At 36.7% G+C, this 13,630-nt stretch overlaps 1 protein-coding gene across 1 annotated transcript in view; it reads right to left on the minus strand.

Moving 5' to 3' along the window:
• The window catches only part of LOC150078024 (C-Jun-amino-terminal kinase-interacting protein 4-like), a 518,865-nt gene that overhangs the window by 238,687 nt on the left and 266,548 nt on the right, over positions 1-13,630 (minus strand). Inside the window, exon 14 of the mRNA XM_090385183.1 lies at positions 4,299-4,457. Within this exon, the coding sequence (XP_090241309.1) occupies positions 4,299-4,457 (159 nt within the window). The remainder of the gene's footprint in view (positions 1-4,298; positions 4,458-13,630) is intronic.

Here is a 13,630-nt window from a genome sequence, read left to right on the forward strand (position 1 = left end):
CAGAGAAGGGCAACTAGATTGGTGAGTGGAACAAAGGGGGTCCTCTTACCAAGAGAGACTTAAGTTCTGCAAGTTGCAGCATCTGGAGACTAAGCACTTGCGACATGATCTGATTGAGGTGTATAATGCCTTAAATGGTTGAGCAGACTCAATTCTGATGGGATTCTTCCTCTTGCTCAGATTATGAACCTGAGGGTGCATAAATTCAAATTGAGGAAAGTCAGTTATAGAATAGATGTGCAGAAATTTGCCTTTAGCCAGCAGATAGTTGATTGCTGGAACCAACTGTCATTGGGGAAATTGATAGCTTAAATAAATTCAAGGAGGAACTGGAATAAATTCAAGGAGGAACATTTAGAAGATGGATGTGTGAAATGTTCTTCTTTTTTTTGGCTGATGCTACGTAAGCTTGCTTTCTTGCATCACATGCCTCGATTACTGCTACATCTGTTCTTTAACTACTTCATTAAATTGATATTTTTTATGACAGAAAAAGGGAAACCAATAAAACAACCATAAAATATGGAGTGGCTGTTTGATCTTGCAATTCATACATACATTTCTAGTCATTTAAATGCTCTTAATTTAAAACTACAATGGAAAGGAAAATTGGTCTCTGATTTGTTTTGTGACATCAAATCATTTCAGAATAAGTTATTATTATTTTAATCCCAAATTGAGCAAGACAATTTAGTTCACTTTGAATGTTGTACCGAGCTAAAGGAGAAACACATTTCCAAAGAATCATTGCCTCTCGTTATTACAATTACTTTTTGGAGAGTTTGAAAATCTATTTGCTGACATAAGATCTCATGAAAAAGACATGAGTTTGTTTGAGAACCCATTTATTTTTATGGCTGAAAATACAATCCCAGCTTGCAACTGAATGTAATTTTCAGACATTTCCATTCTTTTTTGTGAATCCTCGCTTTTGGCTCATAATCGTTATACCAAAAAAAAAAAAAAAATTGGGAAATCCCAACAAAGGTTCTGTGCTATTGAACTTGTGGAAAAATCTAGATTACAAAGTTTTATTACTATTGAATGTGCCAGGCCATCCAAAAGATTTAAGACATCCAAACGTTGAAGTAATGTTCCTTTTTTTTTTTTTTTTTTTGTTAGTTGTTGGCACATCAGCTCCTGTGGCCATAATGCACCTCCCAAGGTTTTTGAACTTTACTGTGATCCAAGCCTGAAGCGGGATTCAAACCCGCGACCTTTTAGTTGCCAGGCAGGCACATTACCCACCTGGCTAGCCTGGTCGGCAGTAATGTTTCTACCACCTGTTACAACTTCTTTAATTCAGCCAATAGATCAAGGCATTATATCTACCTCTGAAACTCATTACATCAGAAAATCGCTACAATAGATTTCTGAAAAAAAACTATTTCGAATTGAAGTGATGGAAACATCTTTCAATTGTGGACTTGTATCGGAATCATAGCTTTATCACTCAACATTAAATGCGTATTGGAAAAATGTATGGCCAGAGTCAGTTCATTCAGGAAATATGATCGAACTGGCAGAAAAAGGAATCGTTACGATAGTAGAAATTGCTAAGTCGGTAGGAGGGGAAGGTTTTGTGATATGACTACTGAAGCCCTCATGAGTAGCACAGTTGGTAGAATTGTCATCCTCCCCACACCGGGTGGAAAAGATCTTCTAAGTTCAAATTCTGTCAATGATGGGAGGAATTTTTATGGGTATTTTTCAGAATGTGGCTGAGCTAGTCTATCTTAGGCAAGGTTGGCATGGTTTTTTTCCCTCCCGGAAACTCGGTTTTTCGTTCAGCAAAATAGAAGAACAGCTGCAGAACACATGCAATGTATAGACAATATACACAGAGTAACATGGCATTAGTCGCCAATGCTCTTAAAAAAAAAAAAAAAAAAAAAAAAAAAAAAGGATGATTACTGAAGACGAAGAATTACTGGTAGAAAAAGAGGCTGGCAAAGTGGATTTAGTGGAAATGGTAGTGGAGAAAAATCAAATCAATTCAGAGGATGATAGTGCAGATGAAAATTCTGAAGTTCCAAATTTTACACTAAAAAGTATACAGGGAAGGCATAAAGTTAGCCAAGTAATTAGAATCTTATTTTTTGAATGCAGATCCGTCGACTGAAATGAGCCCAAAGTCAAAAGGGAGCTTCAAAAATGCTTTATGCCATACAATGAAATTTACAAAGATCTATCATGCAAAACCAAAAACAAACCCAGATTAATGATTTTTAAAGAGAGCAGAAGATATATGAAATCTAGAATGGTATATTTTTTGTTAGCTTTTGGAACGCAACTCCCTCTTTTTATACTGGTTCTTAGTCTTGTATAACATCGTTTTGGAACCTGACTATCATGTTATATGAGGGTTACCTGTATATACTGACAGCAAAAATAAACTACTTGAATTCTACAAGGCTCTCCCATCTGAAGATTTTCTGCTAATAAAATAAAATGCTATGAAAATGGTTACTTTGTTCGGATCAACATATGTTTGCGAGCAATTTTTTTTATACGTGAAATAAAATAAATATTTAAAAAGAAACAGAATAACAGATGATCACCTTCATTCCATATAATATTCAAATATTTTCAATTTTAGGTGTATCATTATATTTATTTATTAAACTTAATATTGAAAAGCAGTGATCCTTTTGAGGTTGTAAATTTTCTAAAGTGAGAATTTAAAAGCAAAAGTAACGTATTTAAAAAAAAAAAAAAAAAAAAAAAAAAGCAAGTCATATTTTTTATGTGTAGCCTGAAAATAAAAACACAGTAACATGAAAATAGAAACTTTCTTTTACACGTAACAAGATAAGGAGCACACAATTTTTTCCCGAATCACTCAGTGTGACCAACGAAACAAAACTTTGAATATGACCCACGTACATGAAAAGGTCAGACATATAATCATTATTTATTGATTTTGTATTCTATATTGTCAATTATTATTATATTGCATAAATTTATTGAAGGGTCGATTTTTATACTATTGTTTCTAGTTGGTTTTTATGCAGGCTCAGCTGTTGTTGCCATACAGACCCTTTCCAAAACTCTTTCTACTTCTCCTCACCATTATAATAATAATTAATGTTTTAGTAAAGTACATATTATGATTCTAAAAATTAAGTCATTTATGTACCTAAAAACATGTATTAACTGAGTAGGATTCCACAGAAATAATATTTAGAGACAAGGATGCCATGGATGTTGAAAGTTTGAATTCCGAACTAACTAAATGTTCATAAGCTTTCAATTTTTCAATTTTGAAGAATGGAACCTTAAACAAGTTTCTTATTTTGATTTTTCTAGTTAAGTTGAACAAGCAAGAACCCTCCCCATACCCACTTCCCTGTGAACATGAGTTTGTTATTTACAACCCCAACTAAGAGGACAGCAACCAAGTTGTGCACCCAGATTTGAGTGAAACTTTAACTTTCTTATTGTCTTTTCGCTTTCCTTTTTCTCTAAGAATTTTCCATGACTACTATTTCTCTGTATATAATTTCTCTGTATATATTCTTCTCTGTATATAAGGGTGAAGAGATATTGTTCTTTTCTCTTTCTTTTCCTTTTGCCTTCCCGCCACCATCTCACTTTGTCCATCGGCTTGCCTTTTACCTCCTTAATTAGAATGACTTCACTCATGGAAGAGTTCAGGTTAAAAATACCAGGTATGTGTTCTCTGAGTTCACTAACTTATGGTTTTATTCCATTCAGTTGTAAAGATTTTATGGATCCCCATTTCATTTAGGATGGATTTTACCTATATGAAATGTGTTTTCAGGTATATTTTTATTTCCATTTGTCTATTTTTTTCACTTCTAAAATTTATTTTCTTGTTACTATTATATGTATTCTTTTTTTAAGTACATAGCATGTACACAAATTAGAATTATTACATGCATTCTTCTTATTTAGGTATGTATCAGGTGTCAATACAGAAGCATATTTGCTCAGTGCTGTATCAGAAGTGGGAAGTGAATAACAGCTCCATTAACATTTCAGACTCATAAGTCTAAAACACTGATCAAGCATTTAGTTATTATAGCTGAAAGAATTTCTTGTGAATTCCTTCTTTAGAAAGAAGAATTGCTTCTTTACTGCAATACATTTATGACAAATGTGTTGCAGCAAATTTGAAGAGAATAAAATTAATAAAAGGAATCATATAGTAACACTGTGATGAAATTCTTTTCTGAGATGGCTATTGATAGTATAGTCAGAGTACAGCAACCAATAATGTTATGAATTAACTGTATGTAATAAGACACATAAATTATATTTGCTAATTTACTTACATATCACTATCTAAAAAATCAAGCACTCTGTGCCTATCTTCAGGTTTTGTTTTCCTAATTCCATCTACTGTAGAACCTCCTTGAGATGAATTGTAATGCCCTGGAATCACAGGTTGTTTCTTTTGGGACTTTTCTGATGAACTAAATAAATTACTGAAGCTGGAAGTAATAGCAACTTATTCAGTTACTGATTTTGTGAATTACTGTTATTATTATATAACTATAAAGTTATAGTAAATTTTCCATGCTTTTATAATATAGTAAATTTTCTTCTCTGTATAGTATATAATATATACTTTAAAGTATATAAATTTTTCATAGTAAATTTTCCATGCTTTTTTAAAAACTGAAATACAGATTAAAACAGAAGAAAAAAACTCAGAAAATTATTTAAAAAAGACATAATATATCTTACTTCTTACATAAATGAATATATTAGCAAAAATTATTTTGGCAGTGATAGTAGAGGACAGCTGCTTGTGACGATGTTGCCTTGTTTGCTGGCAATATGGTCAGTGTATTCACAATTTAGGAATTTGGCTTAGAGCTATAACTTATTCTGCAGAATGGAAAGTCCAGTTTGTATTTCTACTGAATTATACATTTTTAGTTACTTGTGCATATGTGAATTTTTCAATGGTAGTATTGCTATTGTCCATTATGCTTCCTGATATGGTTGTATTTGTTCCAGTTTTATATTTTTGAATTGCTTTTCCATATGCCAGTAGTCCAGAATTGTCATTTCTAGTCTAACAGCACTGAGGATTTCGCCGTTATCTCTTGTGTATTCTCTGTGATGAAATGCAGCTAAATCAGTCAGAGTGTGTGTGTGCGTGCATGTGCAGCGGAGAAATTCATCGATGACTTTGCTAAGGTCATCATCGCTGAATCTGGTGGCAGAACAAGTCTATAATGTTGATGAAACATCGTTTTGGATGTTATTGCTGCAGGAAGACTAACTATAGCAGATGGGACAGCCCCAACAGGAATTAAGGATGCCAAGGACAGATTAACTGTCCTAGGGTGTACTAATGCAGCAGGCAGGCATAAGTGTAAACTTGATTGATTGGCAAAGTGTGAATCCTCACTGTTCAAAAGGAGTGAATTTCTTATCAGTCCATTATTATGCTAACAAAAAGGCATGGATCACAAGGAACATCTTTTCTGATTGGTTTCACAAACATTTTGTACCAGCAGCTCGTGCTCATGGCAGGAAAGTAGGAATGGATGCTGCTGCAAGATTTTGTTATTTCTTGACAACTGTTCTGCTCATCCTCCAGCTGAAATGTTCATCAAAAATAATGTTTAGGCCATGTGCTTTCCCCAAATGTGACTTCATTAATTCTGCCATGTGATCAGGGTATCCTTAGATTAATGAAGTCTATTGTAAAAACACTTTCTCGAACAGCATGCTGGCAGCAATGAACAGAGGCATGGAAAGGGAAGGATTCCAGGAATTTAACCTGAAGGATGCTGTCTATGCTGAAGGATGCTCTCACTATGAACCTCAGTGACTAAAGACTGGCACAAGCTCTGGCCTGCGACTATGCTCAGTGATGATGATGAAGAAGCTAATGATTTTGAGTAAAAGATGATGTCTGAACTTCTTACATATGCAAAAAGAGTGCATCGGAGTCTGTCAGTAAGCTGGAAAAAGTGGATATCAACGTCTTTAACACCGATAATGACTGAGGGTGAAATAACTGAAATTTTTTTGAATCAAGGCAATCATGATAAAAGTGATGATGAAAATGACATTGTTAGTATTGCGTGAGGTGGTAGATGACTTTCATCAACCGGTGAAATACCACCACTTTGCTTATTGGAGGCTTGAAGTGGTGAAACCCATGTTTAGTCTCTAGAGCAGCAAAGTTTCCGGCACCCCCCCCCCCCCATACTTCTCCTTCAACCCATGCACGGTACTAAGTACTATAGGTTTTGATACCTTTCGTGTTTGGAGTTTTCATAAAAAAAAAAAAAAAAAAGGAAAAATGCCTATAGACGACAGGGTGAAAAAGTGTGATGAACTCATTGAAGGACTAGAGCTCATTTTATAAAATAAAAGAGACTTCTACAAAAAAAACCTTTGTTAATGAGGCAAATGACATGAAGAAGCATTTAAAAAGCTCATTAAGCATAATGTCTCCTCATCCCTGAAGGACACAGTTTCTGATCCTTCAACTGCTTGTGATGTTTCTTCTCAAGATGGTAAATAAAAAGGAATTTTTTTTGCATGAAATATGAATTTTGAATTAGTATTTGTTGCATTTATATTCTTTTGGAAGCAGAGACCACATGGGTTTTTTTTGGTTAAAAATACTGAATTTTTTTCATGAAATATTAAGTTTTATTTCCTTACTTCAACTCCAACATGCCATGTTTTCCAAAATCCAAAACGTTTCAGGACCAGAGCATTTTTGATTAGGGATACTCAACTTGTAATTGATTAATTAGTTCAACTTTTAATTTAAGACATGTTCACTGTTTGTAGGTATTAAGTATTATATTTATAATAGTTTGTTAGGATTAGAGGTAAATACATATAGGAATAAATTATTTTAATACAACTTTAACCTAAATTTTTAATACTATATTAAATATAAATTATTAATGTTATCCACCGGACAAGGACTGGTAAAATAGAATATTTTTCAGTGTGGTCTGTGCTCACTAATAGGAGAGACTGCTTCTACAGGGATGGGATATGCTTAAATAGAAAGGGTGCAAGAATATTTGCTAATGCTATAGGCAGTGTTAGGTGGGTCAGAAAACTGCTAGATTAGGGGAGGGGATTCACAGACTAAAAGATCACCAGTAGCTGTAGGCACAGGTGAAAATGATTCTTGCACTGCTTCTATTGGAATGAGCAACAGCATAGAGAGCAAGTTGCTGGGGTGTTGAAGAACTGCTGGGAGTCAGCTTGGAACAAGAAACTACATGGGCTGTGTTAGGGTAACTAAGAGTAAGAACAGATGCATGCATACTTATATGTATACCAATGATAGCAGTATAGCAAATAAATTTGATGAATTTGAAGTGCTGGTCAAGATATCAGAAGCAGATATTGCTGGAATATCAGAGACACAGTGTCACACATATATAAGCAGTCCAGAATTGGAATTTGGGGAGTACAATGTGTACAGAAAGGGTAGAAAAGGAGGAGGGGCAATGCTGTTAGTTAAGAAACACAAAATCTAAGGAAGTGCATCCAGTTGACATGGGTGAATAGTGCAATGTTCAGTCAGTTTAGTGTGATATTTTACCTGACTGAAAGGGAAAATGAGAGTAAGAGTGTGTTATAGGCCAAATGATTCTGATAAGTAAAATGGCCAATTCTGTAAAGAAATAGCATGGGCCAGTAAATCAAAATGTCTTGTAATGGGGGATTTTAATTTTCCAGATATTGACTGGAACCTGTGGGCTGGTCACTTGGACACTAGCAAGGCTTTTATGGATTTATTGAAGGATTGTTTTCTACAGTAATATGTTTGAGGAGCCACCAGGGGGTGGTAATACTCTTGATCTGATTATCAGCGGTTATTAATCATGCATTAAGAATTTGCAGATAAAGGAACCTCTAGGTAACAGTGATCACAGAATACTGATGCGGGATTTACTTAAAGATGTAACTACCATCAAGGGAAAAGGGAAGGGTTTTCATTTTCATAAAAGTGACTACAGTGGTCTCACACAATTTTTAAATTCTATACAGTGGGATTAACTGATGATGTTTAAAACAGCAAATTCCAAATGGCTTCAGGGAATTAATCTTGGAAGCTACTAGACTTTTCATACCAATTAAGAAATACTGTTCAAGATTTAAGCCTAAATGGATGTCAGATGAACTAATGAGGCTTGCGACAGAGAATAAAAAAGGCATGGGAAACATACAAATTATCAGGTGACAGAGAAGACTAGGGGAAATATAAGCTAGTCTGTAATCAAGTCACAAAGGAGGTTAGGCAAGCGAAGGCTGATTATGAGAAATCCTTGGCAAAGGATGCAAAGTAAAACAGCAAGGACTCCATTACTCATAAACTCTAGAAGGAACATGATGAATCAGATTGGTCTACTTGATATTGACGGTTCGACTGTTAATGATCCTGCTCAGGTAGCTGACAAACTAAATGAGTATTTTGCATCTAAATTCACACATGAGGAATTCTGTAAGGTAGGGGAAGACAGAAGATTACTAACCTCTAACAGGGAGCTAAATGATTTTGCAATAACGGAGAGCAAAGTGGAGGAGAAATTGTTGAAGATAAACATAACAAGGGAACCTGGGGGGATGGAATCTATCCAGTTACATTGAAGGAGGTAGCGATGGAAGTTAACAAATCCTTAGATCTAATTATGAGAGCATCCTTAGATTTTGGGAAGGATCCTTTGGATGGAATTGAGGGCGGGAATTCTCGTCTCTGATACGAAAGTGCTAATTGCTGATTGGCACAGATTGTCCGAAATCATGTGAACACGGCACGATACATAGCACAGTATGATGCCGATAAATTTTGTCTGACGATTTTGAACTTTCCATTTATAAAAGTATTGCAAAAATAAATAAATAAATAAAAATGGCATTGTGATTAGCGATTGGCACTATTGCAAATTGGAACAAATCGGACCAGTGCAAAACTGGGGCTACCTGTATTTAGATTTCAGGAAAGCTTTACATACTGTTGCACATGAAAGACTGCTGCACAGATTGGAGTGGTATGGCATTAAGGGAAAGTTGCTACAATGTATAAAGGGATAGCATTAGCATTAGTAGAGGCATTTGATGCAAGAAAGCAAGCTTATGCAGCATCAGCCAAAAAAAAAAAAAAAAAAAAAAACCCACTTCCACTTCACCCCTCTGTTCGCTCAAAATACCTGTCCAGCTGAGCCTTAAACTTATTTAGGCTATCAACCTCCACCACAAGGGATGGAAGTCTGTTCCACCAACCAACCACCCGCTGGCTAAAGGCAAATTTCCGCATGTCTATCCTACATCTGTCTTTCCTCAATTTGAATTTATGCCCTCTCAGGTGATTTTTCTGAGCTAGAGGAAGAATCCCATCAGCATTGAGCAGGCTTAAACCATTCAAGGCTTTATACACCTCTATCAGATCACCTCGCTGGTGCCTAGTCTCCAGACACTGTAATTTGCAAAACTTAAGCCTTTCTTCGTAAGAGCACCCCTTTGTTCCATTCACTAATCTTGTTGCCCTTCTCTGTACTCGTTCCAGCAGCTCTACATCCTTCTTGAAATGAGGCCTCCAGACCTGTATACAGTACTCTAGGTGTGGCCTGACCATCGCCTTATACAATGGAATAATCACCTCCTTATCCCTGCTGGAAAAATTCCTGTATATCATTGACAATACTCCATGAGCTACTCTTGCAGCCCGTCTGCACTGCTCAGAGAACTTCATATCTGCCTGCACAACCACCCCCAAGTCCCTTTCATTCTCTACCACTGTCAGTGTTGTACCACAGAGTTGATACGTTGCTCTGGGGTTGCTGTTTCCCATGTGTAGTACTTTACATTTGTCGATGTTAAACTTCATTTGCCACCTCTCAGCCCATCTGCTCAACCTTTCCAGATCCTGTTGCAGCAGCATAGTGTCAGTAGTGTCCTTGACAACCCTGCCAACCTTTGTATCGTCTGCAAACTTGGACATTAAGCCCGATATACCATCATCAATATCATTTATAAATACAGAAAACAATAATGGACCCAACACTGAGCCCTGAGGGACTCCACTAATAACATCAGTCCACGATGAGCAGTGTCCATTGATTACCACTCTCTGTCTTCTCCCCCTCAACCACCCCTTTTATCCATAGCAGCAATTTGCCTCCAATGTCACACTGCTCCAATTTGTGTAGCAGTCTTCCATGTGCAACAGTATCAAAAGCCTTTCTAAGATCCAAGTATATAATATCAAAGTTATTCCCTGCATCCAGTTCTTTTGTGACTGCATCATAGTATCCAATCAAGTTGGTCAGGCAAGACTTCCCCTTAACAAAACCATGCTGTGTCTGAGCTATAACTGAAGTCTTGTCTAAATGATCCTGCAGTTCTTCTTTAATCAGTGCCTCCATTAATTTTCCTGGAACAGAAGTTAAGCTCACAGGTCTATAATTACTTGTGTCAGCCTTTGATCCTCCTTTGTGAATTGGGGTCACATTTGCACATTTCCAGTCTATGGGTACCTCCCCTGAGTCCAAGGAAGCTCTCATAATTATGGCTAAGGGTTTGCTTACTTCCTTTGCTGCCTCCTTTAATATAACTGGATAGATCCCATCCACCCCGGGTGCCTTTCTTGTGTTTATCTTCAACAGTTTCTCCTCCACTTTACTCCCAGTTATTTCAAGATTCTGTAGCTTACTGCTAGAGTTGAATACACCTCTGGCATTCCCCTCACTGAATAACTCCTCATGTGTGAATGTCGATGCAAAATATTCATTTAGTTTGTTAGCTACCTGAGCAGGATCATCAACACTTGACCCATCAATATCAAGTGGACCAATCTGATTCATCCCCTTCCTTCTAGAGTTTACATAAGTAAAGAACTCTTTGCTGTTTTTCTTTGCATCCCTTGCCAAGGATTTCTCGTAATCTGCCTTCGCCTGCCTAACCTCCTTTGTAACTTGGTTGCATATCAACTTGTATCTATCATAGGCTTCTGTGTCATGTGTTAATTTGTATGTATCCCATGCATTTTTCTTCTCTGCCATATGCCTCATTAGTTCATCTGACATCCATTTTGGCCTAAACCTTGAACAATATTTCTTAGTTGGTATGTAAAGCCTAGTAGCTTCCAAGATAAGTTCTTTGAATGCTTCCCATTTTGAATTTGCTGTTGGTAACATCATCAGTTGGTCCCATTGTATAGAATTTAAATACTGTCTCAGTCCATCGTAGTCGCCTTTACGGAAGCAATAACCCTTCCCTTTACCCCTAATGGTAGTTACCTCTTTCAGTAAATCCCACTTCAGCACACTGTGATCACTGCCACCTAGTGGTTCATTTATCTGCAGATTCTTAATGCATGAAGAATCACTGCTGATAATCAAATCAAGAGTATTACTCCCTCTAGTTGCCTCCCGAACATGCTGATGTAGAAAACAATCATCCAATAAATCCACAAAAGCCCTGCTAGTGTGTGAGTAACCAGCCCCCAAAATCCAGTCAATATCTGGGAAATTAAAATCTCCCATTATAAGACACTCTGATTTACTGGCCCACTCTATTTCCCTGTACAGTTCCTTATTATACTCATCAGAGTCATTAGGCCTATAGCACACTCCTACTCTCAATTTTGATCTCCCAATGTTTATGTCACACCAAACTGACTCCACACTGCACTGTCCAGCGATGTCGACTGGCTTCACTTCCTTGGATTTTATGTATTTCTTAACTAATAGCATAACCCCTCCTCCCTTCCTATCCAGTCTATCCTTTCTGTACACATTGTACTCCCCTAATTCCAGTTCTGCATTCCTTATATCTGTGTGACACCACGTCTCTGATATCCCAACAATATCTGCCTTCGATGTTTTGAGCAATACCTCAAATTCATCAAATTTATTTACTAATCTCCTAGCATTGGTGTACACGCAAGTATATCTGCACCGCAAGTATACCTTCCGCAACCATTCCGCAAACCATCCGCAAGTATACCTGGGATGGTTGAGTGGGAGAGGGCAAAGATTGGTAATAAATGGAAACAAAGGTTGGTAGGGTTGTTAATGACAGTAAAGATAGTATGCTACTGCAACAGGATCTAGAAAGGTGTTTAGGTAGATGGGTTTTGGAAGGCAACTGAACTTTGACCTTGACAAATGCAAGTACTGCATATGGGTAGCAGTAACTCAAGAGAAATGTACCAACTGTGTGATACTACCCTCAGTATCACACAGTTGTGATACTGAGGGAAGTGGGAATGAAAAAGACCTGGGGGGTAATTGTGCAGTTAGATATGAAGTTCTCTGACAGTGCAGACAGGCTGCCAGAGCAGGTAATGGAGTCTTGTCAATGATATATAGGAATTTTGCTAGCAGGGATAAGGAGGTGATTATCCCCTTGTATAAGGCAATAGTCAGGCCACACCTTGAGTACTGCCTACAGGTCTGGACGTCTCATTTTGGGAAGATGTAGAGTTGCCAGAACGAGTAAAGAGAAGGATAACAAGATTGGTGAGTGGAACAAAGGGGTGCTCTAATGAAGAAAGGCTTAAGTTCTGCAAATTGCAGCATTTGGAGACTAGGCACCTGAAAGGTGATCTGACTGACTGAGGTGCATAAGACTTTGAATATACTGAAAAAGCTCAAAGCTGATAGGATTCTTCCTCTTGCCCATACCACACAAATGAGGTGGCAGAATTTTAAACTGAGGAAGGACGGTTACAGAATATATGTACGAAACACTGGCCTTTAGCCAGTGTGTGGTTGATTGCTGGAACAAAATTCCATCTGTTATCATGGAAGTTGATAGCTTAAATAAATTAAAGCTGAACTAGGCAAACATTTAGAGTGACCAGATGGGTGAAATGGGATTTTTTTTTTTTTTTTTTTGGCTAATGCTGTATAAGCTTGCTTTCTTGCATCATATGCCTCAACTAATGCTAATAAAACCTTTCTACAGCATAACAGCCAACTTACGCCCAGTGGGATAAGTATATACCTATTTACCTCCTTCCACAATAGTGATTTTCATCCTTTCGGTGCCATGGAATTTATTTTGACTATAAACTGTTGGCTGGGTGAAGCGTAATATGAATATGAATTGTGGTTTTGTAGCTAATTATATAATTATCCAGCGAAAAATGCTAGAAAATAGTCCAAATGGGCTATTATGTTTCTAATGTAGTGGGATTAGTATGCAGTTTAATCCACTCAGTGTCAATCTGAGGACTATTTTTATTATTACTGTTTTTGATTTAGGGTTTGAATATGGACATCCAGGTTACAGTGCAGTCTGTCAATGATCCTTGTCTGAGCGCAATAAACCTGGGGGTCTAATAGGGGCCAAAAAATTTGCTCTGTGAGCCTATTAGGATTAATGTCTGGGTGATGTTGGAAAAAACTGGCTTGAAAAGACCTGCATTTATATGGAATCTGATAAACATAACTGGTATTTTATATTTTGATTAAATTGCTTTTTGGTTTTATTAATGCTAACAGTATATTTCTCTGGTTATTACAATAATAATGACACTCAAAGCCAGAGAGTACTGAGTCATTATAAGTGAAAGCAGTTAAAACAAGCTCCAAGTAATGTAAGTGTTTTGAAAAATTTTGCCATTTTATTTACTTAATTGTATATTATATCATACTTTATAAGT

Source organism: Mastigoproctus giganteus, chromosome 11 (assembly GCF_048544385.1).
Source record: "Mastigoproctus giganteus isolate SK-2022 chromosome 11, ASM4854438v1, whole genome shotgun sequence".
In the NCBI taxonomy this organism is placed as follows: domain Eukaryota; kingdom Metazoa; phylum Arthropoda; class Arachnida; order Uropygi; family Thelyphonidae; genus Mastigoproctus; species Mastigoproctus giganteus.